This window comes from Arvicanthis niloticus, chromosome 19 (assembly GCF_011762505.2).
Source record: "Arvicanthis niloticus isolate mArvNil1 chromosome 19, mArvNil1.pat.X, whole genome shotgun sequence".
Lineage (NCBI taxonomy): Eukaryota > Metazoa > Chordata > Mammalia > Rodentia > Muridae > Arvicanthis > Arvicanthis niloticus.
In genome coordinates, this window is record NC_047676.1 from 6,396,335 (window position 1) to 6,419,526 (window position 23,192).

The 23,192-nt window shown below is 40.9% G+C and overlaps 1 protein-coding gene across 1 annotated transcript; it reads left to right on the top strand.

Annotated features, from left to right (window-relative positions):
• The first annotated feature begins 9,303 nt into the window (after positions 1 to 9,303).
• Positions 9,304 to 22,785, top strand: LOC117724033 (uncharacterized). Its single transcript, XM_034523664.2, has 4 exons — positions 9,304 to 9,417; positions 16,788 to 16,914; positions 17,572 to 17,667; positions 19,700 to 22,785. Exons 1-4 carry the CDS (start codon positions 9,412 to 9,414, stop codon positions 20,974 to 20,976), a joined length of 1,506 nt encoding a protein of 501 aa, XP_034379555.1. The 5' UTR covers positions 9,304 to 9,411; the 3' UTR covers positions 20,977 to 22,785.
• The last annotated feature ends 407 nt before the right edge of the window (positions 22,786 to 23,192 follow it).

Below are 23,192 nucleotides of genomic sequence, written 5' to 3' on the forward strand. Positions count from 1 at the left end.
TATATGTTCACAGAACAAACAACCAGACATCAATGAAGTTAAAGCAGCCCTCCCAAGATTTATTCTCCGGGATGCTAAGAAGGATGCTGAGATATATTCCAGCATCCTACTTGATGCAATCTCAGACTGCCTCAAAACCTGCTTCCAGAACAGCTGATCCGGCCTCTCAATTAAGCCTTGCACTTTTTCATCACAGAGAAGTGAACAGTAAATGTTGCAGCTGGTTTTTCTTAAGATTGGCCAATTTCCTATGTACCCCCAAACGATGCCTTTTCCAGGAGACAACAGGAAGCAATTTTAATAGGATGATGTCCCATTACCAGAAACTGGACTGGACGATTTTAGGTCATTCAGTCAGTGATGGATGTTTGTCGTTGTTTAAGGGGAGTTAGTCACTAGATGTTAATGATCTTAGTCAGAGAGGAAACAAAGCATAAGAGGTTAGATTCAGGTGTTGGGAGCTGACTCCTAGCAGAAAGTGGCTATCATCTTTGCAGCCATCTCAGGCCATATACGCCTGACTAGAGACTTGTTTTTCAACAGCCTACAACAGCGAAGCAGACTCTGATAAACATCTTGTTTTTCCCACATATCTTGTTTTGCTGTTTAGTGCCCCCAGCTGCAAGGCGCACATGGTATCCATGCCTACAAGGCAAGCCAAATATTTTTACATTGGAATGGAATTTTGTATATTTGATATAAATTTAAGTTTTTTACAAAATATTATATATATTCATGTGTCAACTTTTGTTTAAGGTATTATACTTATACGACTCATTTAAATATGCAATGTGAAGTTCTAGTCTTTGAAAGCTGCTATTGCAAACTGCTCAGGATAATTAAGAAATGCAAGTTAGTAGTCAATCAAACCTTGTGGTCATGCTAGGTAATAGTTTAGTCAATTATAGAAATAAGCTTTATTTAACGTCCTGAAAGTTTCAAAGTTAAACAGTAGATAGCTAGAAACAAACATTTGTCTATTCAGATGAACTATAGACAGACAGTCTTCAAAAACCTCAGAGATCCAGAGAATATATTTAAGTTGTGCTTTTTTTTTTTTTTTTTTTTTTTTTTTTTTTAATAAAAGGCTTTATGTGATAGTGAAAAACTGCTCCTGGCAGCACTTTGAAGTAAAATACTTCAAGATGATGAACATCAAAGAACTTCTTTATAGAGTTTGCTTCAAATTTCGCAAATCTGCCACTGGGCAGAAAAGTGCCCTTGCCTTGACAGCTGACAATAAGCTATTCAACCTTGAGAAACCAGATGAAGGGAAGTCAACTGCTGAGCTTTGCTAAGACAAAGTAGGCAAGTCCTACAATATTCATGTTTCACAATAAAGCCTGTCAGATATACTGAACCAGAAGGCCAAAGATGATGATCCAACAACACAGGGAAACCTTGGGAAACTGTCAGCAATCTCTTATTTCTATAGGTTGGAAGCTGCTTGCTCTATATTTCCTTCACACTCAGTAATATCCTTCTCAGGTCTCTGATGGGGTTGAAGAGGTCGATAGTTACAGTTTCACACTTAAGTTGTTTAGGATTCCCCATCCAGACTTGGGGGAAGTCTATGTATGAAACTAAAGAGAGATAATTAGCAATGTGTCAAACATATGTGTTTATATGTTTACTAAGGATTTATCTTAATTTTATGTGTAAGGTTATGTTGCTTGCATATGTGTCTGTCTGTTATGTACATGCATTGCATGCAGAAGCTACAAGTGGTCTTTAGATCCCCAGGAACTGGAATTACAGATGGTTGTTAGTGAGCATGTTGATGTTGAGAATCTCAGTATTCTGGAAGAGCAGATGGGGTTCTTGATCACTAGTCCATCTCTAACTTCCTAAATGTGTAGACCAGGCTGTCCTTGACTCCTGATCTTTGGTCTCCCATCATATTAGCATAACCTTTCAGTAAGCACTATTTCAACTGGATATATTTTTCTTTGCTCCTCTTAAAAATAATCTTTTATGAGATTTTTTAACTACATTGTTTTCTCACCTTGTGTTTCTCCCTGCAAAGTTTCCCATATATCCTTCCTTGTTCTCTTTCAAACCGATGGCCACTCTTTCATAAATACATACATGCATATGTTACTAAATACATAATACAGCCTGCTAAGTCTGTATTATGCTAACTGTACTTACGTGTTTTCAGGGCTGACCATTTAGTATTGGATAACTAGTTAGTGTGCACATTCCTGAGAAAGACTATAACTTTCTCGCTCAGCATTCCATAGTCACCTGTAGTCTTTCTGTAGGGTTGAGATCTCATGAGTGTTTTCTTACCCACGTTAGCATGTCTGATGGTGTCCTTGTTCAGGTCATGTTTAGGCAGTCCTGTTGAAACTTTAGGCTGTAGCATATGACATTCCTAGGAAAGGCTCTCATGGCAAACTCTGTGTTCCTCTTTCTGCCACCTCTTCCATAATGATAGCCTTAGGTATGAGAGTTGTTTTATAGGTGTATCCATTGGGACTGAGCTGCACAATTCTGCATTTTGATTGTGGTTTTCTGTCTGCCGCAAAGAGAAGTTTCCTTGATGAGGCATGATAACTACACTTCCCTGTCTGTATAAAGACAAATATTTAGAATGTAGTTAGAGATTACGAAGGTTTAGAAAAGTGCTGGCTGTAGGTTCTCTGCCAAGACCCATGGTTTCATTGAGTAGTTGGCTGGGTAGTAGGTTGGCTGGGTAGGTTGAAGTCTAAGTCTAGCTAGAGTTGTTGATTACCACCAAGTTATGTGTGACACTACTACATATTATAGGTTATTTTGTCATGATATTTATTGTTGTAGTTCATAGGCATCATACCTACATATGACTAGTGGTTGCTTCTCTTTGGAAACTTGCAAGATGCCTTCTGTTACCATTAAGACTAGTCCAAAAGGAGGAGGCATACAGGTTAGTTCTAGGTTAGAAGTCTGGTGGCCTCGTGTATTTAAGTACATGATGTCTATTGCAATAGGGACTTACCTTACTGTCTTAGGTTTTCTATTTTTGTGACAAAACACCATGACCAAAATGCAAGTTAGAAAGAAACGGGTTTATTTGGCGAAGGAGGTGAGGACAGGAATTCAAACAGGGTAGGATACTGAAGGCAGGAGCTGATGCAGAAACCATGGAAGGGTGTTGCTTTCTGACTTGCTTCCTATGGCTTGCTCAGCCTGCTTTCCTATAGAACCCAGGACCACTAGCTCAGGGATGGCACTACCCACCATGGGCTGGGGCCCTCCACCATTGATCACTAATTTTGAAAATACCTTACTGTTGGATCTCATGGAGAGGTTTCTTCAACTGAGGCTCCTTCCTCTCTGAGGACTCTATATCATGTCAAGTTAACACATAAAAGGAGTAATACACTAAGAACAATTATAATAGCCTACAGTGTTTTAGGAGTCTCTTGGACAACCTTGACCAAGAAGTCAAAAGAAGGCTTCCCATCCCTAGTGGGGTTTTTGTTTGATTGTCTTCAGTTTTTGAAGAATCGTTAGCCCAGATGGGAAAATGTCCTTTAAATTACTATTTGTGTTTATTGTATCACTTGTATGTATTATAGATATTGTAGGGTAGACAGTTAATAGTATAATGTTTTAAGACACTTTCAGACTTTCTTACTGGTATCCTACCTGCCTCCCTTGTGTATTTATTGACCCCTGTCCCTAATTAGAGTCTACAGCCCCGAGTAAATCACTTATGTCCTGGTCTCTCCGTTCCTTCCTGCCCCTCCTCAACCTTAGAAATGGTCTCTTTTAATTTTCCTGATTTCTGCAGTCTGTACAATATATGTACTCACATCTGAACATCTATAATTAGGAACGGCAGAGAGAACATTCTTAGAGTTCCACATTGTAGTCTACCACTCAAAGAAGCCAGGACAGGGATTCAAACAGGGCAAGGAATCTGGAATCAGAAGCTGATGCAGAGGAACTGGAGAAGGGTGGTGCTACTCATTGGCCTAACCATAATTGCTTGCTTACCCTGCTTTCTTATAGAACCTAGGACCACTATCCCAGGGACAGACCTAGGCTGTGTCAAGTTAATATAAGACTAATCAGGACAACTGTCCCATTTCATTTCCTTTTTTATTCATTCCCAAGATCACACATTAACATCACCATTACAATATAAAACATTTTATAAACTTAAAAGTCCCATAGTCAGGAACTGGGGAGATAGCTCAGTGATTAAGAGCAGTGGCTGCTCTTCCAGAGGACCTGTGTTTAATTCACAGTGCCCACATGATAGCTCACAACTGTAATTCCGGCTCCGGGGATGAAACATGATCACACATACAAAACACTCATGCACATAAGATAAAAATAATTATTAAGAAAGTCTGAAAAAAAAAAAGTTTAGCGAACTGGCGGTGGCGCAGCCCGTAAGGCATCCGCCTGCAGAGGGCGCGGGGTCCTCTGCATTCTCTCTCTGACCCGAAGGTTCGAATCCTGCTCGCTCCTGCGCATCTCCTCCCTCATCTCATGGGAAAAAAAAGAAGAAAGAAAGAAAGAAAGTCTGAGAGTCTTTACAAATTCAGATACTTTAAAATTCAGACTCTTAAAAATCTAAAGTCTCTCTTACACCCTAATATCTTTAAATATTTATTTTCTCAAGTATGGGCTTCTATAAAATAAAAAAGTAAGTTAAATATGCTTCTTCCTTCAAGAGGGAAGAACTAGGGCACAGTCACAGTCCTAACAAAGTAAAGCCAAACTCCAAAAGTTTAAGTAATTTAATGTCCGATTATCAGGGATTCATTTACAATCTTTGGGGTCCCTCCAAAAGGCTTATGGCACTTCTCAGGCTCCTCCTTTTGCAGCACACAGTTTGTTTCCTAGGTTCAGGCAGCTCGACTCCACACCTGCTGCCCTCCTTTGTGTCCCTGTCCAATTACATTAAAATATTAGGGCAACAGGAGGCCAGTGATTGGACAAGGAAAAGGGAGGCGGAGATAAGAGTTGAGAGAGAAAGAGAGAGAGAGAGAGAGGAGAGAGAGAGAGAGAGAGAGAGGAGAGAGAGAGAGAGCGCATGTCAGGAGAGGAGAAAATTGAAACAGAGGACAGACAGGAAGAAAATCCTTATCTCATTATCCCGCGTGGTCTTAAGTAGCCACAAGTAGTTATGGATATCATATAGGCATAGAATAATTAGGCTAACTTGTCTAGTCTAGGTGGGCAGCTTGTATCATTATCAATTGGCCCTGAATTTATTGTGTGGGCATCTTGTAAATTGAAAATTTATTGATACATAAATCTGACTGGTTAATTTTAAGTTTAAAGACTTTTGATTTTACCGGGTTACTGGGTATTGTGATATCTAACCTCGAGGATGGCTGTTGCTGCATGGGGCTAGCCATGGAAGCAGTGGGAGTTGGCTGGTGAGTGGGAGGAGAGATTTTGGAGCTCTGAGTTAGAGTCTCCACTAGATAAGAACAGGCCTGCCATTACCACCAGTGCATAGCCAGTCAGCCAGCCCAAGGGGGCAGAGAGTAGCAAGACAGTAGCACAGAAACTTACTGGCCATTTTAAAAACATTTCCCTCAATAGTCCTTGGTGGTCATCCCATGATATAGGCACTTCAAAAACTTCTGGTGCTGTCTGCTGCAGCTGGGCTGCATTTTCACTAATTGTACCTCCTAGACTGTGTTCATGATGTTAAGCCTCAACATCTCACCATGACCCCTTCAATCTGAAGCTTCAACTGCTACTGAGGCTGCACCTTCTCCAATGGCCTCTCCTGGCTTCTCACAGAGCCAAACTGCAGCTGTTCAGCGTAGCCCCTTCATGGCTGTAAAACCAGTACCATCTGGGTGACTCTTAAACTACCAAATTCCGCTGCCAGCATGAGGTACAAGCTGTGGCCACAATTTCTGTGTGCTGACGATTAGGAAACACTAGATTTCAAGTCCATGATGCTGGTCTCTTCTTAATCACTGCTAATTTCTCAGCTCCAGCTAACCAACATTAATTGTCTCAGTAACACCAAGGTTTTACTTTAGAGATTCTGGTCTCTTGTTAATCGCAGCTGATTCTTCAGCCCCAGCTGACCTGACACCACAGGTTCTTGGTGGCTTGGTAGAGTCTTTGTTTCCCTTTCAGCATTCTCATCTTCAAATCTCAGAACAGCTCACTGAACTCTGAATACTCAATGGCACTTCTAGGACAAAGTTCCAAAGACCTGACATACTCCTCCCCCGCAAGCAATAGGGTCCTCTCTGTCACAGCAGTACCCTACAATCCTAGTAGCAACTTCTGTCTTAGGGTTACAGTTGCTGTGGTGAAGTATCAGGCCGTGGAAGGGTATCCTGGTTCTTGGGTTTTTGGGTTCAGCCACACCCCCAGAACCCAGGCTCCTGACAGAGGTCTGATCTTCATTCAACCTGCGCCTTTCAGTCACGTAGGAGTAGGACGCAGGCAGCTGAGGGCAGAGGGCATAATAAACAGGCCTCAGGCCCTAGAGAGATTTACATACTAATGAGGTACCTGAAGGCCAAAGGGTGGAGCCAATTGAGCATTCTTCCCCAGCCCCCCCCCCCCTTTTTCCACCCTATTTATCTCAGGACTGCCCTGAGTTTTACTGGGGGTGTGCATCCGGATCCAGCTACATCCACCATGACATTAAAGCTTGTAAAAACCCATGGACTTCCTCGTATGTTGGGGCTGCCCCATGAGGAGCCGTGGAGAGGCCTTTAGTGAGCAGCTGGGCCTAACTTCCAGCTGGAGGAAACCAGAGTGTTCCCAGCCAACTACCCACAGCATGGCATGAGGAACCCTGTGGTTCCCCAGCCATTCTTACCCACAGTGAAGCACGATGTCCAAAAGCTAGTGGGGGAAGAAAGGGTTTGTTTGGCTTACACTTCCATATCACTGTTCATCAGTGAAGGAAGTTAGGATAGAAACTCAAACAGGGCAGGAACCTGGAGGCAGGAGTTGATGCAGAGGTCATGGAGGGGTGCTGCTTACTGGATTGTTCATCATGGCTTTCTCAGCCTGTTTTCATATAGAAAATGGGACCCCTAGCCCAGGGATGACACCATGTACCTCCGAGTTAATCACTAAAACATGCTCTACATCGGGATCCTATGGAGACATTTTCTGAAGGTTCTTTCCATTCAAGTTGACATGAGACTAGCCAGCACAGGAAATGCCAGACTGGACTGCTGTGTCTCCCTCCTCCTTAGCTGAAATGTTGTGCTTTTAAACAAGGCTCCTCTGTTTAGTTATCAAGTCAATGAGTCAGAGGCTGAATTAAAACCTACGATTCCTAGACTGTCTGTTCTGGGCCTTGTGGAGGAGGAGTATATGCCCCTGTCTTATAGTCCCCACATTGAACCAGTCCAGGACTTGACTGAGTCAAGCAATGACAGTCCCAAGAATCACCTGGACCTACCTCATCTTCATACAGGAGTGGGCTGGATTATGTTCTGCCTCAACTGAGCCCCACCCCAGATGTCTTCTCTCTTGTGAAAGAGTTGTTCAACTCTTAAGGAGGGCCGTAACCCACAGGTTTAAACTCATTGTTACATAGGATCTGAGAAGAAGCTGTGCTCCAGATGAAAGGTGTATCTTCCCAGCTCAAGATTGGGATCAAAGTCACATGTGACTTCCTGCCTCAAAAGACTGGACTAGAAGTGGATCTACCCAGTTCAAACCAAGTGGAAAAATCCCTCACAGCTGTGCCCTCCATTTCTGCAATCCAATTAATTCCAGATGTACTCAAGTGCCAAGAGTAGCAATCACAGGGTTTACATATCGTGGATTACTGTCCACTGGAGAAAGTGGAGGCAGGACCTCAAACAGGGTGGGAACCTAGAAGCAGGAGCTGATGCAAAGGCCAGGGAGGGTGCTGCTTACTCAGCCTAATTTCTTAGAGAACCTAAGACCCCCAGCCCACAGTTGGCACTGCCGACAGCATCCTAGGCCCTCCCACATCAATTACTTATTGAGAAAAGGAAATGTCCTACAGGTTTGTCTGCAGCCCAATCTTATAGAGGCATTTTCTTACGGAGGCTCACTCCTCTGATGATGTTAGCTTGTGTCAAGTTGAGATAAAACAGAGCACAATGAGATTCTTCTGGTGATAAAACAGAATAATCTGATCTTCCCTCTGTCTCATCTGAGACGTAATCTCCTTGTGAATGAGTGACCATGACACCAAAACGAACACTTTCCTCTCATGGGGTTTATAGTTGGGTCTCAGATGTTACCAGTACCTGAATAAACACACAGGAGATGGGAGTCCCATTATTCCGTGGTGTCAATCTAGCCCCTTTCTTGCAATGAGTTCATTTTGTATGATCAGGAACATATTTCTGATGCCTTTGTATTAAAGGAGGAATCATTCTTGTGTTATGAAATGGGGAGTAGAGTGAACTTCAACTAAAACAAACAGACACCTTTAAATGCTTCCACACAGGGGTAACGTCAGGAGTCCAAAACGAGACCGGAAGTTGAATAAGAGTCAGTTCACACACCATACTGATCCCGAAACCAGTTTTCTTTCCATTGGGAGAGAAGGCAGGAGCCGGGAGAACGCCTGGTGGTGAATAGTTGTCTGAGCTCGTGAAAGAGAATCCGGTGAAGCTCTAGTACAGCTGTCTCAAATATTAAATTGTTTACACAGATTAATGGAGGAACATGTGGACAAGGGACTAAGGACAGATAAAAATCTCAAAGGGTTTCTGGGGCTTATTGGTAAAAGACATTTGTTTTCCCAGGCCCACGCCCCAAACAGTGGATTTCAGTGTACACACCAAAACTGTTCCGTTCCCCCCCACCCCCATTGATTGATTTAGTGTCATAATGGGTGTCAAACCATTCACTCCAGGCAAATGCTTCACCAGTAGGTAGCCCCCTATCTCTTTTGGTACTTTGTAATTTGTGACATAGACTCATGATTCTTCTGTCTCAACCCCCCAGAGTAGCTGAGATTTCAGAACATTTCCAGGAAACTTGGTTTCAAAAACTATCCTAAAGAGTTTGTGGTGAGTCCTAATGTAGCTTCTTGATCCATTATTTTAAAGTAAAATTGAGTCAATGTGATTTTGTTTTCGTCCTGCCATAAGATTCTAGGTACACCTGAGCTTTTAAACTCACAACATTCATCAGAGTAAGAAGTAAATTTAATACACATTGCCGTAAAAGGCTAGACTCATATTCCCAAAATGCCCTTTGAGAATTTGGGATTTTAAAAGCAGCTTAATTCCAGTCCATGGGCTATAAACTCTGCCTTTTTTGATTCAGGGTAGTCCTTCGCATAGACTTCTGGGAAATGTAGTCTCTCTCAGCATGACCCCAGTAGACAGGACTCTGCTCTCTGTGCTTCCGGGTTCATTTTGCATTTGTGTTTCTCCAAACTCTGCGGCGCTCTCAAAGTTGGGACAGTGTGGCTTGTGCTCCGCGTTCGACATGGAGGTTGGTCCGGGTGCAGCCTAGCCTTGCAGGCTTCGGGAACTCTGCGGGTGGGCGGGTCCTGCGTGCAGGGAGCCGGGGAGAGCTGGGCGGGAGGCGGAGAGAAGCCCACGTGGATGTGCAGTGTGGACCTCGGCTTGGCCACACTGCCGGGGTCGGGGCGCACGCATTGTGCTAGGAGTGAATGCTCTGTTAGGACCGAGTGGCTGCCAGGGTCAATCTTGTGTCTCAGGTACCGGAGAGATGGCCTGCTAGTGCAAGAATGGAGGTCAGAAAGCAGAGTCCTGTCTAGTGACGTCATGATTAGAGAGACTGCATTTCCCACAAGTCTATGCGAAGAACTCCAAACGAGCGCTATTGCCCAAGGATTTTCTCTGGAGAATAGGCTGCTTTTAAAAATACCAGATTTAAAACGGGTGTTGTAGGAGTATGGTTTCCACCCTTTAATGGCAATGTGTATTAAGTTTACTTCTTACTCTCAGTGATGTGTTGTGACTTTAAAAGCTCAGGTGTACCTAGAATCTTATGGCAGGAGGAAAAATTCACATTGACTCAATTTTACTTTAAATAATGGAGCAAGAAGATACACTGAGACACGCCCCATGGCTAGATCAGGGGTGGTTCGGCGGACCGTGCGAAGAGAGCTTACAGTCCACCTTGGCTGAGGAAACTTGCTCTTACTAGCGTTCACATTGCCGCTGTCAGATTTCTCAGGACAACTAGAGCAAGTGTGTTTTTCTGGGCCCTCCCGTATTTTATGAGTGGCCCAGGACTTTGGTTTTGAGTTCATGTAGTGCATAGTTTCCAGGACAGGGAGTTCTGTGGGGGAGTTTGGTGTATGGGATGTTCGTCCCATTTTCTTTGGAATAAATTGTTAGTTTTCAGGACCATTGGTTCAATTTGGAATCCCTCTTGTATACCGACTGTGACCAGAATACACACACACACACACACACACACACACACACAGAGAGAGAGAGAGAGACCCGTATGAGGCAAAACAATTCTCACAAGGGAACACTCCAAGCTTTGCACCATCCGAGCAATCACTGATCCTATACTGCAGGAGTGGAAATACTAGAAAACATTACCACATACAGTTGCACCAGAGACTGCGATGTCAGAAATTTGGACTCCGTTTGTGAAAGGAGAGATTTAGTTGGTGTGAGGATTGTTAATTTGTTAATGTCTCTGGGGATGAGTCTTGCACACCTGACAGGCTGACTACATTGTGACTACTCTCTAATCACAAACTTTCTTCTGTCGTTGGAGTATCTAGAAACTAAAACCAACAACTCCGAGTGCCCTGACGGTCGCCATACAGTTATTGGGGGAGAGGGGAGCTAGGGGTGCCCAAGTTTTATACTGTGTGTTAAGATTGAGAGATGCAGTTGCGCTGTGGCTCACTCAGGGTCCTGTGATTGTATACAGCCGGCTGCTCACCATGTCCTTTGTATACAGGCGGCTATCACCCTGTCCTTTGTATACAGATGGCTGCTCACCCTGTCCTTTGTATACAGCCGGCTGCTCACCCAGTTCTTCGTGTGGTTTTTTTTTGCCACACTTCAGTCAAATTGATTTGTGTGCTGGAGACTGACTTACAGCATTAAAATCTCCTAAGACGCATGAGCTTTAAACAACCTTATTGTAAATACCAATATTTTCTATGTATCATCTAACTATAATTAAAATAATAGAGACACTTTCTAGGTAATGTCACTAATGTTCAGGAAACTAAGAATATGCCATTTAACACTGTTTAAGGTGTGAAAAGTACATTTTCTTGTACCTTAAATCTCGTTTCTTAGAAGGTATGCTTATATCACAGGTCACACATATATACATTTAATATATATACATACATACACATTTATATTTAATATATTTATCAAACAGACCTAGTTAAAAGAAAACGCCAAATTCAAGACTACGTGTGCTACATGAGATTGTCAAAAAGAATTTATTTTTAAAATAGAAACACTTGCTTCTCTAGCAAAGGAACACTGTTTAGTCCCTATCACACATGGTAGTTCATACTTGTCTATAACTGTAGTGCCAGAAAACCAGTAACTTCTGGCCTCCAGGAGCACCAGGTTGTACACCAACATACAAGCTGGCAATAACTTATACACAAAATTAAGAATAACTTAAAAAATTAAACATCACGAGGCCTAGAGAGTTTTCTCTGGGATTAAGAGTTCTTGTGTTTTTGTCTATGTATGCATACAATGTACAGTGTATAATTTTTGGTAAGTATAAATTAATATGATTTCATGAGGGTTGGTGTTATTTTTTCCTTATCTCACCCCCTCTCCATCTGTACTTACCCCCCCCCCCCAGTTAAAGCCCCCTGCAGGTTTTCCCTTCCCCACTTCAGAGCACCTGTGCTCTGCTACTCCTCTCTCATGCTCCTCCCCCAATGCTCCTTTTATACTTTCCTGGTTTCCATGGTTACTTCATTGCTGTATAACTCACATCTGAAAATTTGGAGCTAGGAACTACTGATGAGAGAGGACTTGTGGCATTTGTCATTCTGGGTCAACATAGTCTTTCCTGGGTCCACAAATGTACCTGTCAAGTATAAGACTCATTTTCATTTACAGCTTAATAGTACTCCATGGTGTGTGTGTGTGTGTGTGTGTGTGTGTGTGTGTGTGTGACATTTTCATTATTCATTTGTCAGATAAAGGAAATTTAGATTGTTTCTATTTCCTACCTATTTTGACTAGAGAAGCAACCAACATGTTCGAGCTAGTTTTTGTGGAGTAGGATGTACAATCCTTTGGGCACATGCCAAGGAGGGTGTAGCCAACTCATACAGTACACTAACATTTAGCTCTTTGTTTATTCTACATACTGACTTCCAACATTGCTTTATGTTTGCAGTCTTAGCAACCGTGAATGAGGGTTCCTTTTTCTTCAGTCCTTGCTAGTGTTTGTTGATCTAAGCCTTTCTAGCTATGGTGAGATGGAATCTCAATGTTGTTTGAATTTGATTTCCCTAATAGCTAAGGATGATGAACACTTTTTGAGATACTTTTTTGTTGTTGTTGTTGCCATTTTCACTTCTTCTATTGAGAATTCTGTATCAACTCCTAGCTCACTTTTTAATTGTGTTATTTGAATCATTTTTTTTTTTTTTTGAGTTCTTTGTATATTTTGGGTATGAGTCTCCAGTCGGATGTGTAGATACCAGAGGTTCTCTCGCATGCTGTGGGGATCTTCTTAGCTCGGTTGGTTGTTTCCTGAGCTGCTGGAGGCTGCTGGTTAGTCAACTCAGGAACTATGAATAGGGGAGTGAGGATGATTTTAGAAAAGGCAGAAAGAAGATACAAGAGACAGGTGCTGGAGGGCTGGTGGTCAGTATGGTGCCAGCTGTGAGTGTATCTTCTCAGTGTCTTTTAAAGGCAAGCAACAGAAAGCATAACTAATCCCAGGAAGTTAAACAATGACCACAAATGCTTACCTGACAGAGTTTATGGTACACCGTATCTATGTTTGACCAAGGCCATTTTGTTCAGGCTTGGACAGTCTGTTAAGGACGTATGCATAAGCACAGAAACTTGGAAGGATATAATGCACTTCTTAACTAAAAACAAAGACAGAAGTTGGCAGCCTCATTCATGATTAATCATATGCAAGAAGTCAGCCAAAGTTAACTCTGGATGTGTGTCGAGCACCGCTATCTGATCAGCAGAAAGACGTGACACAACGGAGTCCATCCCAAAGCAGTTTACTCAAGTTCTCAGCAAGATTCTGACAAGTGGCCTGGAGCCTTCCCCGTGTCTGCCTTAAATCCCTGTAGCCAGCCAATGCAGTCCGGCCACGTGGCGTCTCTACAGTGGCTTACGCCAGATTGGCCCATATCATGCAACAACCTCATGCCAAATTAGGGCCTGTTTACAACTTGGCGTTCAGGCAGCCAGCGCCATCTTAGGGCAAGGTCAACTGGCGTCTCACAGATGTGCTATGCACACTTGGCTGTACCTAAATTTTTAGTTCTATGAAATCCCATCTGCCCATTGTTGGCCTTGATTCCTGGGCAAATGGAGTCCTGTTGAAAACATCCTGTCCTGCACCTATATCCTGTTGGGCACCACTTATATTTTCTCCTAGCAGTTTAGTGGTTTGGATTTCAAATTCAGGGTTTTCATCCACTTGGATCTAACTTGGTCTTGGATCTAACTTGGTGCAGGGTAATAGATACAGGTCTAGTTTCAGTCTTCTGCGTGTGATCATCCAGTTTTCCAAATATCATTTTCTGAAGGTGTTATCTTTTCTGCAGTGTATGGTTTTTTTTTTTTTTTTTTTTTTTTTTTTTTTTTTTTTTTTTTTTTTTTTTTTTTTTTTTTTTTTTTGCTCCTGTCAAATATCATATTGAAACAACCCTAAGTTTCCAGCACAGAAGCAGCCTGATCATGGTATATGATCTTACGATATTTGCTTGTATTTGGTTTGCATGACTCTGTTACTCATGGGGTCTCCACTGCAACTGAGGCTGCACTTTCCACCAATGGCCTCTTTTGGCCTTTCACAGTGCTAAGCCCCAGCTGCTTTCCATCACCCGCATGTCTTCAAAATCAGTACCATGTGGGAGACTCATCCATTATGAAGTCCAGCTGCTAGCTTAAAATGTAGTCTTAGTCTTTCCCACCACAGTTTCCGTGTGCCGAGCCTGAAGAAATACTCTCATGGGATAGCACCTGAATGATGCTGGTCTCCACCACAGCTGATTTCTTAGGCCCAGCTAAGCTGCATGAATTGTCCCAGGAAAGTAAAGAGTGCATGTACTATAGTATACTTTGAGCTTTGTATGCACAAAACAGAAACAACTTCTATGGTGGTTTGAATGAAAATAACTCCATAGGTTCATATACTTGAATACTTGGTCTTCATTGGTGAACTGTTTGGGAGGGATTAAGAGGTGTGGCTTGGTTTGAGATATGTCATTAGAGGCAAGCTTGAGGTTTCAAAAGACTCCCACAATCTTCAGTTTGCCCCACCTACCTTCCTCTGGTTTCTCTACAGCTGGGGCTGAAGAACGAGTTGTTATTAATAAAAGACCAGCACTACTGACATGAACCCAGTACTTCACTGGAACAATTAGTGTTTGTTACCTGGGACTGAGAAATCAGCTGTGATTAAAAACAGACAAGCAACATTGAGGTTCCGTCTTCTGTGAGTATCTCCACAGCACCTAGAGCTGCGTGGAGTGTTGTGGAGGGAGCCAATTCTGCATTTCAGTCTTGGAGCTGTGCTTGGCAGTTGTCTGAGTCTCTCACATGGTATTGATTCTGAAGGCACGAAGAGAAGCTGGACAGCAGCTGGAGCTTGGCACCATGAGAGACCTGGAAACTCCACTGTTGAAAGTGCTGCCTCAGGCTGGAGAGATGGCTCAGTGGTTAAGAGCCCTAGCTGCTCTTCCAGAGGTCCTGAGTTCAAGTCCCAGCAACCACATGGTAGCTCACAACCATCTGTAATGGGATCTGATGCCCTCTTCTGAAGACAGCTACAGTGTACTCATATATGTAAGATAAATAAATCTTGAAGAAGAAGGGGAAGGAAGTCCTGCCTCATTGGCAGTGCAGACCTGGAGAGTGACAATGTCGTACAAATATCAAGACCGCCCACCATAACCAAGTTGATTTTTTCCTGGAAATACAGGCTTGGTTCAGTTCCTTTGGAGCTGTGTACCTAAGATTGGAGTAGCTGGATCATTTAAGTAGTTATATATTTAGGATTTTAAAAAGAAGGTACAGAGTGGTTTTCACCATGGCTGTTCCAGTTTACATAGACACCACCTGAGTATCAGTGTGGCTGTTGTTATCCGTGATCCTTTCCAACAGCTTTGCTTTGCACATGTCACGTGAGAATAAATTCAGAGACTGGCCTGCAGACTGCTGTGGGAACCCCCAGGACTTTGCATTATGCCATCACCATCAGAAAATATTTTGACAGGCTGCAGAAGGTCTTGCAAAGCAAGGAAGGTAGAGGTACTACATTTGTTCATATGGATATGCACTTATGTGCTGCACAGTCCTGTTGAGCCTCTAAACATGGGGGAATTGTCTGTGACAATATAAATTATTTCAGACCTAGAAAGACACGTAAAATAAGATCTTAGCCATAGATAGACTCCAAAGGATTTGATCTCACCAAAGATGAAAATAATGCAGGTGTTTCCAATAGGCCAGTGGTCTGAGGAAGAGAGGAACAGGAAGCATTGACCAGCATGTGCACAATGAAGCTACATAGGAGCATGACTCTTAGGACACTATTGCACAGAATTGAGACTGTCTGTAACAGTCCTGTAGTGTGTATTTCAGAAGCCTGGAAGACAGGCTTTTGAGCATTTTAAATATAAAACTATTTGTTTCAATAACATGTTTAAGCTTATTTAAAAACCATGCAAAGTAAACACAAAGCATTTTCTAACAAAGTATATATCTAACATTTATATAATGTTATATAATCCATCATTAATATTTAAATATCTCATTTTATAAGCTTGTCGTAATAAAAAATATTACTAACCTCATAGATCATTGTGCCACTTTATACACTGAGATAAGAAAAACAGTTGAGCTGAAATGTAGAAAGTTTAAAAATAAGAGAAAAAAATAAAGGGTAGTATCTTGTATTGATAACACTAGACCTTCAAAGAGTCATGCAGTGGGGTCATGAGTTCAAACTCTGCCTTAGGAACATAGCAGATTCATGAATACCTGACAGAAAGAGGGAGAAAGAGACAAAGTATTAGAATTACATTTAGTGCATTTAAAGATTAGGCTCACATTTAGTGTAAACATATTCCATGTGCTGTTTTTGCTGTTTGAAATGTGCACATGTGTAAAACTCTTACACTTCTACTTTCTGAGTTCTTCCCTTATTCCCTCTCCCCTTGGCTGCTCAAACTCCTTCCCTTGTTGCACGTGTCCTCGCTCCACCAGGGGACAGGTGCACACTCAGAAGCCTCAGACTGCATTGAGTCTGCATCTTGACTGCACTTCACTCTCAGGGTGGTATCTACTCTACTAAGTGCTGAGAGGCCTTCTTACCATGCCTTTCCTCTGTGGTGATGTAGGTAATGCCTGTCATAGAATGTAAGCATACCACACTGAACGTACATGTTTGTGAATGCCTAAATTTTACATTTTGTATTTGTAAAACTGTATCCATGTAAGTTTGTTAGCCCTTCTATCGTTCTCTTTTCTTAAGTAGAGATGTAATTAACATTCTATATCAATTTAGAAGCATTTCTAGCTCTCCCTTCACCTTGGGCAAACGGTGACTGCAAGCTTGCTGACGTTGGCATTTACATCATTACTTGTCCTATTTATTTAATTTATATTATTCGTTTATTTTTCTTTCAGGACCTTCTGTCATTCACAGATGTGGCCATTGATTTTTCTGCAGATGAATGTGAATGTCTGGACTCTGCTCAGTGGAATCTGTACAAGGACGTAATGCTGGAGAATTACAGCAACCTGGTGTTCCTGGGTGAGAATCACTTCCATAGTCAACTCTTATTTTACTGTCAACATGTGACCACCTCTCTGCCTTTGAAGAATATCTCATGGGAGCTTGTGCTTTTGACTAGGTCCTTTCTTCCTTCCTTTCTTTCTTCCTTCCTCCTTTCTCCCCACTATCTTTGGTTTTTCAAGACAGGGTATCTCTGTGTGCTACTGGCTTTCCTTGACTTGTTCTGTAGACCAGGCTGGCCTCAAACACAGGAATCTGCCTGCCCCCTGCTCCCTAAGTGCTGGGATTAAAGGCACACACCACCATTGCCCAGCTTATTGATTAGTTTCATATGCCCATTTTAAAAGGAAACTCTTATTCATATAGCCAAGAAACTCTTTTCTTTTTGTGGTTTTAACAGATTTGTTTTTAAAGTATTCATCCGCAGTGGCAATTTTAGAAGCTCGGTGTCATGAGGTCTCACCTGTTAGCTTTAATACTTTTCTTTGTAATGAGGTTCAGGATCTGCAGTCTGTATATTGCTCCTAAGCATCCTGTCCTTGTGGAAATGTTTAAACATAAAATTTTCCACAATCTTTTATCATTGCTTCACTTTTCTTCTATGTACAGAACTGGGTTCAAATGTTTATATCCTGGGGAAAGAAAAGACAAGCATCTTATTCCTTTTCCAAACAGGTCTTGCTTTCTCTAAGCCATACCTGGTCACATTTTTGGAGCAGAGTTCAGATCCGTGGAGCGTGAAGAGAAAAGCATCAGCGGCTGTCCATCTAGGTGTGTAGGAGTGAGTGAGCAGAGCTCACAAGTGATGTGTCAATTTGTAAAATATGTATTGAGAAGTTACGTTTTGGTAAAAATCTCTTACTAGCAAATGGCTTTTCCTGCATGATATTTACCATAATCCTCCTCTTTTACCTCAAAAAAGCTTTGTATGTGTTTTTAGTGGCTGCCAAAGTCCTGTGTTTAACTTTTCTTGTATCTGTATACATAGTGTCCTCGCCTGTATACATATTTGCATGGGAATGTTTGCCTGTGTATGGGTGTCTGTGTGTATATACATTCACATGTATGTATGCGCCTATGGAGGACCAAAGTTGATGCTGAGACTCTTCTTTTATAGATGCTCTCCTACCTTATTCAGTGAGACAGGGGCTCTCAGTCAAACTCAAGCTAGTCCTAGTCAATTTGCTCTAGGGATTTCCCTGTCTTCACCTTCCAAGCCTACAATGACAAGCTGGCTACATTGTCCACTCTGCATTTACAAAGGTTCTGGCTATACAGCCTCCAGTCTTCATACTTGTATGGCAGGCACATTGACTGCTGAGCCATCCCCATGGTCCCTGTTTTTTTATTTTTCCTGGGAGGTCCTAGATTATAACAGACTTTATTTTTTTGTTGAAGTAATTATTTAAATTGGCCGCTAGTCAAGCCAACTATTTAAGCTGCGGTGTCTGTGCCTGGCTCAGCCACCATGAGACACCAGCATAGGAGATGGTTCTGCCAATCTTCCACGCTGTCTCCAAAAGGCTGGGCATTGCCCAGATCATCCCGCCAACCGCATGGGCTTTGTACAAATGAGACTCTAATGCTTAGATTATCCAATGGCTTATATATTTGGTAATAATCAATAACAATATGCTCATTCAGAGGTGTAACCCATTACCCAACCTAGATATACCAACTACCTTTCACTTCGGGAGATACATGAACATCCGCCTCCATGTTACCCCCTACCTTGTTACTCTCCTAGCTCCTCCTCTTCCTTCTCCCGCTCTTCCTCCCCTTACTCCTCTCACCTTAGCTCCTCCTACAATTTTCTATGACTCAAAAAATGTGTACATGTTTCTAGCAGCCTCAGTTACACAGTAACACCACAGATGCACATCACTAACCTCATTTCCATGCCCATCAACCAAACTCGTTTCACCAGTTTTCCTGTGTGTGCATGTATGCATGCATGCATGTGTGCATATGTGTGCACATGACACTGCTCGTTTTGAGATCAGATGACAAAACACAAGGGTTGATTTTCTCCTTCCAGCCTGTGGGTTGTGGGAGGGAGAAGAGATATTCAGGCATGGAGCCAGTGTGCTTTACCTTCTGAGCCACCTTGCTGGCCCTATAATATTTTCTTATAAGGGTTGAGTTTATTTTTTGTTTGTTGCTACTTACTCAGTGATAGTGTTTTAAAATTCTGTGCTTTTATAAGTGTGTAGTCATAGCTGAAAATTACACATCTAGATAAATTTTGCTTACCAGAACTTTGATAGTATTTCAAAAATTCCTGCTTCCCAAGTTTATCCTCTTTTTTTATTTTGCATCTCTATTTTCTGTGTTTTAGTTTTTTAGTCGAGATTCCTTTACATTATATGATAATCTTATTTCTACCTAATATATTTTTCTAGATGTCAGTATTAATTATTGTATTCTTTATGGACAGTGTAACACATTAAGATACATATACTATTGGTCTACTGCAAGTGTTGCTATCATTTTCTTATAAAAATATTATTCCCGATTTTAAGCCATATGTATTTTTTTCTCTTCATTGGTTAATAGTTGTTGTAATCTTCTAAGTGAGTGCTCCTAGAAATTACATAACTTTTGTATTTACTGACAGACATGTTCCCTTAGCAAAGATTTATGCTGCTTCTAGATTAACTAAAATGTTTCTTCATTATTTGATTTTTAATATGATTATATTATTTTTGGTAAAACATAACACTGTATTCATATTAAGAATGAACAGTATAAATATAAAGGATAATGGTATGTTTTTATTGATACTTCAATACGTTTTTAACAGGATCAAAAGCCCATAAATGTAAAGAGTGTGGGAAATCCTTTGATAGGAACTCAGTCCTTATTCAGCATCAAAGAATTCACACTGGAGAGAGACCCTACAGATGTGAAGAATGTGGCAAATCTTTTAACTATTCTTCCAGCCTTAAACAGCACCAAAGAATTCACACTGGGGAGAAACCCTACAAATGTGAAGTGTGTGGCAAAGCTTTTAACTGTTCTTCATATCTTGGTAAGCATCAAAGAATCCATACTGGAGAGAAACGCTACAGATGTGAAGAATGTGGTAAACCATTTACTAATTGTTCTGGGCTTATTGTTCACCGAAGAGTTCATACTGGAGAGAAACCCTACAAATGTGAAGAATGTGGCAAGGCCTTTAGTGTTCGCACAACTCTCTCTAAACATCAGAGAATTCATACGGGAGAGAAACCTTACAAATGTGAAGAATGTGGAAAGACTTTTAATGTTCACTCCACACTTTCTAAACACCAGAGAATTCACACTGGAGAGAAACCTTACAAATGTGAAGAATGCGGCATGGCCTTTAACGTTCGCTGCATTCTTTCTAAGCACCAGCGAACCCATACTGGAGAGAAACCCTACAAATGTAAAGAGTGTGGCAAGGCTTTTAACTGTTCCTCCAGCCTTCACCAACACCAACAAATTCACAGGGGAGAGAAACTCTACAAATGCGATGACTGTGGGCAGGCCTTTAGCTGTTCTTCATATCTGTATAAGCATCGTCGAATCCATACTGGTATGAAACCCTACAAATGCAAGGAATGTGGCAAGGCCTTTTACTGTTCTGTAAACCTTATTTACCACCAGAGAGTTCATACTGGAGAGAAACCTTATAAGTGTGATGAGTGTGGGAAAGCCTTTAGCATTTGTTCAACTTTTATGAAACACCAGCGAATACATAGTGGAGAAAAACCCTATAAATGCAAAGAATGTGAGAAAGCCTTTAATAATTGTTATAATCTAATTCAACACCAAAGAATTCATACTGGAGAGAAACCCTACAAATGTAAAGACTGTGGCAAAGCCTTTAATTATACTTCAAGCCTTGCCCAACATGAAAGAATTCACACTGGAGAGAAACCTTACAAATGTGAAGAATGTGGCAAAGCCTTTAACTCTTCTTCAAATCTTAAACATCATTGGAGACTCCATACTGGTGAGACGCCCTACAAATGTGAACAATGTGGGAAAGCATTTAAAAATTGTTCAGGCTTTACTCGGCACTGTAGAATTCATACTAGAGAAAATCCAGATTAGGCAATCGTTGTCACAAAGCCTTCTATAATCATTTACTGATGATTCAACACTAAAGGGTTCATATGAGAGAGGAACCTTAGAAATGAAAGGAACAAGGGAAGACCTGTAATAATAGTTCAACCCTTATTCAGCATCCTCCATTACATGCTGTAGAGATCTTGTAATGTGAAGAAGGTGGTTGTGATGAGCAATCTACTTCTGCAACACCAAACTTTTCATTTTAGAGGAACCCTACAAGTCCAAGTAATGGGGGAAACGCTCATTACCATAAATTATAATCAGACTGTATACGTGCACTTGGGAAGGAACACTGTCAACCATATAAAACTCACAGAACCAAACTGTCAGTAAAAAGCAGTGTACACTATGTTGTAAGACTTTACCCATCACATAGATCTTAAGAGATATTCTGGAATTATCATAAGAGACAAATTCCAGGAGTTGTATAGAATTTAGCAAAGCAACAAATACTGCTTATAATTGATAAGGAAATATTTTACATGATATAACTCATTACATACTTTGGGATCGTGCAGATAAGTCTGAGGACATCAGTATGTTATAAATTGAAATTATAACATAAGCTCAATTTTGAGAAGTGAAAAGATCACAACTAGTGATTTTATCAGAAGAACAAGGCTGAGTCCTGAGGTTGCAGAGTCATTTTTTCCCCAAAGATCATAGATACATTATTGGATATGAAGTTTATTAACTTTTGTAGTAAAAAAATAAGCTGTTCTTAATGTATTCTCAGTGTTGTGTTTAGTATTGCATTCTTTTTTTTTACTAAGTTTTTTTCTCTTATTAAGTTTTACATAGCTTTCTTAAATAAGATTAAAAAAAAAAAACTACCTTAGTGAGGTGTGAAGGCTAATATTGGATGTCCACCTGACACACCTAAGAAGAGAGAACCTCAGCTGAAGAATCATCTATCAGATGGCCTGTGAGTGACACTGTTACATTCTCTTGAGTGCAATTGATGTAGAAGGGCCCAGTCCACTGTGGACGGTACCATCCCTAGGCTGTGGACCTGTGCTGTGTAAGAAAGGTCCCTGAAATGAGATTAGGAATGAGCCAGCAAGTAGCATCCCTCCATGATCATTGCTCAGGTTTCTGGAAGTACCTGCCTCAGATTCTTTCAATGATGGACTGTAATGTGTATGATGAAATACACCATTTCTTCCCCAAGTAGTTTTTGGGTCTTGGGGTTTATCAAAGCAAAGAAACAAATCCAAACATAAGAGATCTAGGTAACATTTTAATTATACATTACTGGGGATGTGTGGAGTAGTTCATCTGTTCCTAATGTTGATGTATTTTAGATAATTTGTAGCACATTATCTTTTGTTATATTATTATTTATCTACTTATCATATATTATTATCATATTTTATATTATGTGTTTTATAGAAATAAAGTTATGCCCTTTTTGACTCTTGTATTTTATGTCAAATTCTAACAAAAATTTACTGTAAAACCTCTTCAGCCTTACAGTGCACACATTTCTGGTAGTCAATCACATTGGCCAAGATTCACAATTATACCATGATGCACTTTAGCTCTGAAAGAACTCTTGATCATGTTTTCAGAAGAAATTTGAGAACTGCTGAAGTAGAAAGTAACTTTGAGGGCTGGAAAGAAGGCTCAGTGGTTAAGCGCACTAACTGGTCTTCCAGAGGTCAATTCTCAGCAACCACATGGTGGTTCACAACCATGTGTAATGGGATCTGATGCCCTCTTCTGGTGTGTCTGAAGACAGCTACAGTGTACTCATGTGCATAAAATAAATAAATCTTTTTTAAAAAGTAATTTTGAAATAATTGACTTCTTGTTTTAAATGGTCAAGCATTCATCCAGAAAGACACTCAAACATCTGATCTTCACAGAGCTTTGATAAAAGATTGCTTTTCAATTTCAATGCTAATTCTAATGTTACTGTATTCATTCATCACATAACACATTGTTTATAAGAGTACATGAAGTTTTATTTTACCATTTATGTGCTTTAGTAGTGTTTAATATAATTTAATGCATTTCAAAAATTGCTTTCAAATTGTAGTATCATAGTGAACATTGTAAGACACACACATATTCATTTATTATTTCATTTCATTTAAAAACTATTCCTCCTTTTCATTTGCTAACATACATCATAATATTTGAAGTTTATTAGATACTATGTAGTGAACAGTTGGAAAGCTTCATATATGTTATTG

Excerpts from the sequence above, each read along its gene's own strand:
- LOC117724033 (XM_034523664.2), top strand. Across the intron at positions 16,915-17,571 it reads CAGCAACCTGGTGTTCCTGG|GTCTTGCTTTCTCTAAGCCA; the intron begins GTGAGAATCACT and ends TTTTCCAAACAG. Across the intron at positions 17,668-19,699 it reads ATCAGCGGCTGTCCATCTAG|GATCAAAAGCCCATAAATGT; the intron begins GTGTGTAGGAGT and ends CGTTTTTAACAG.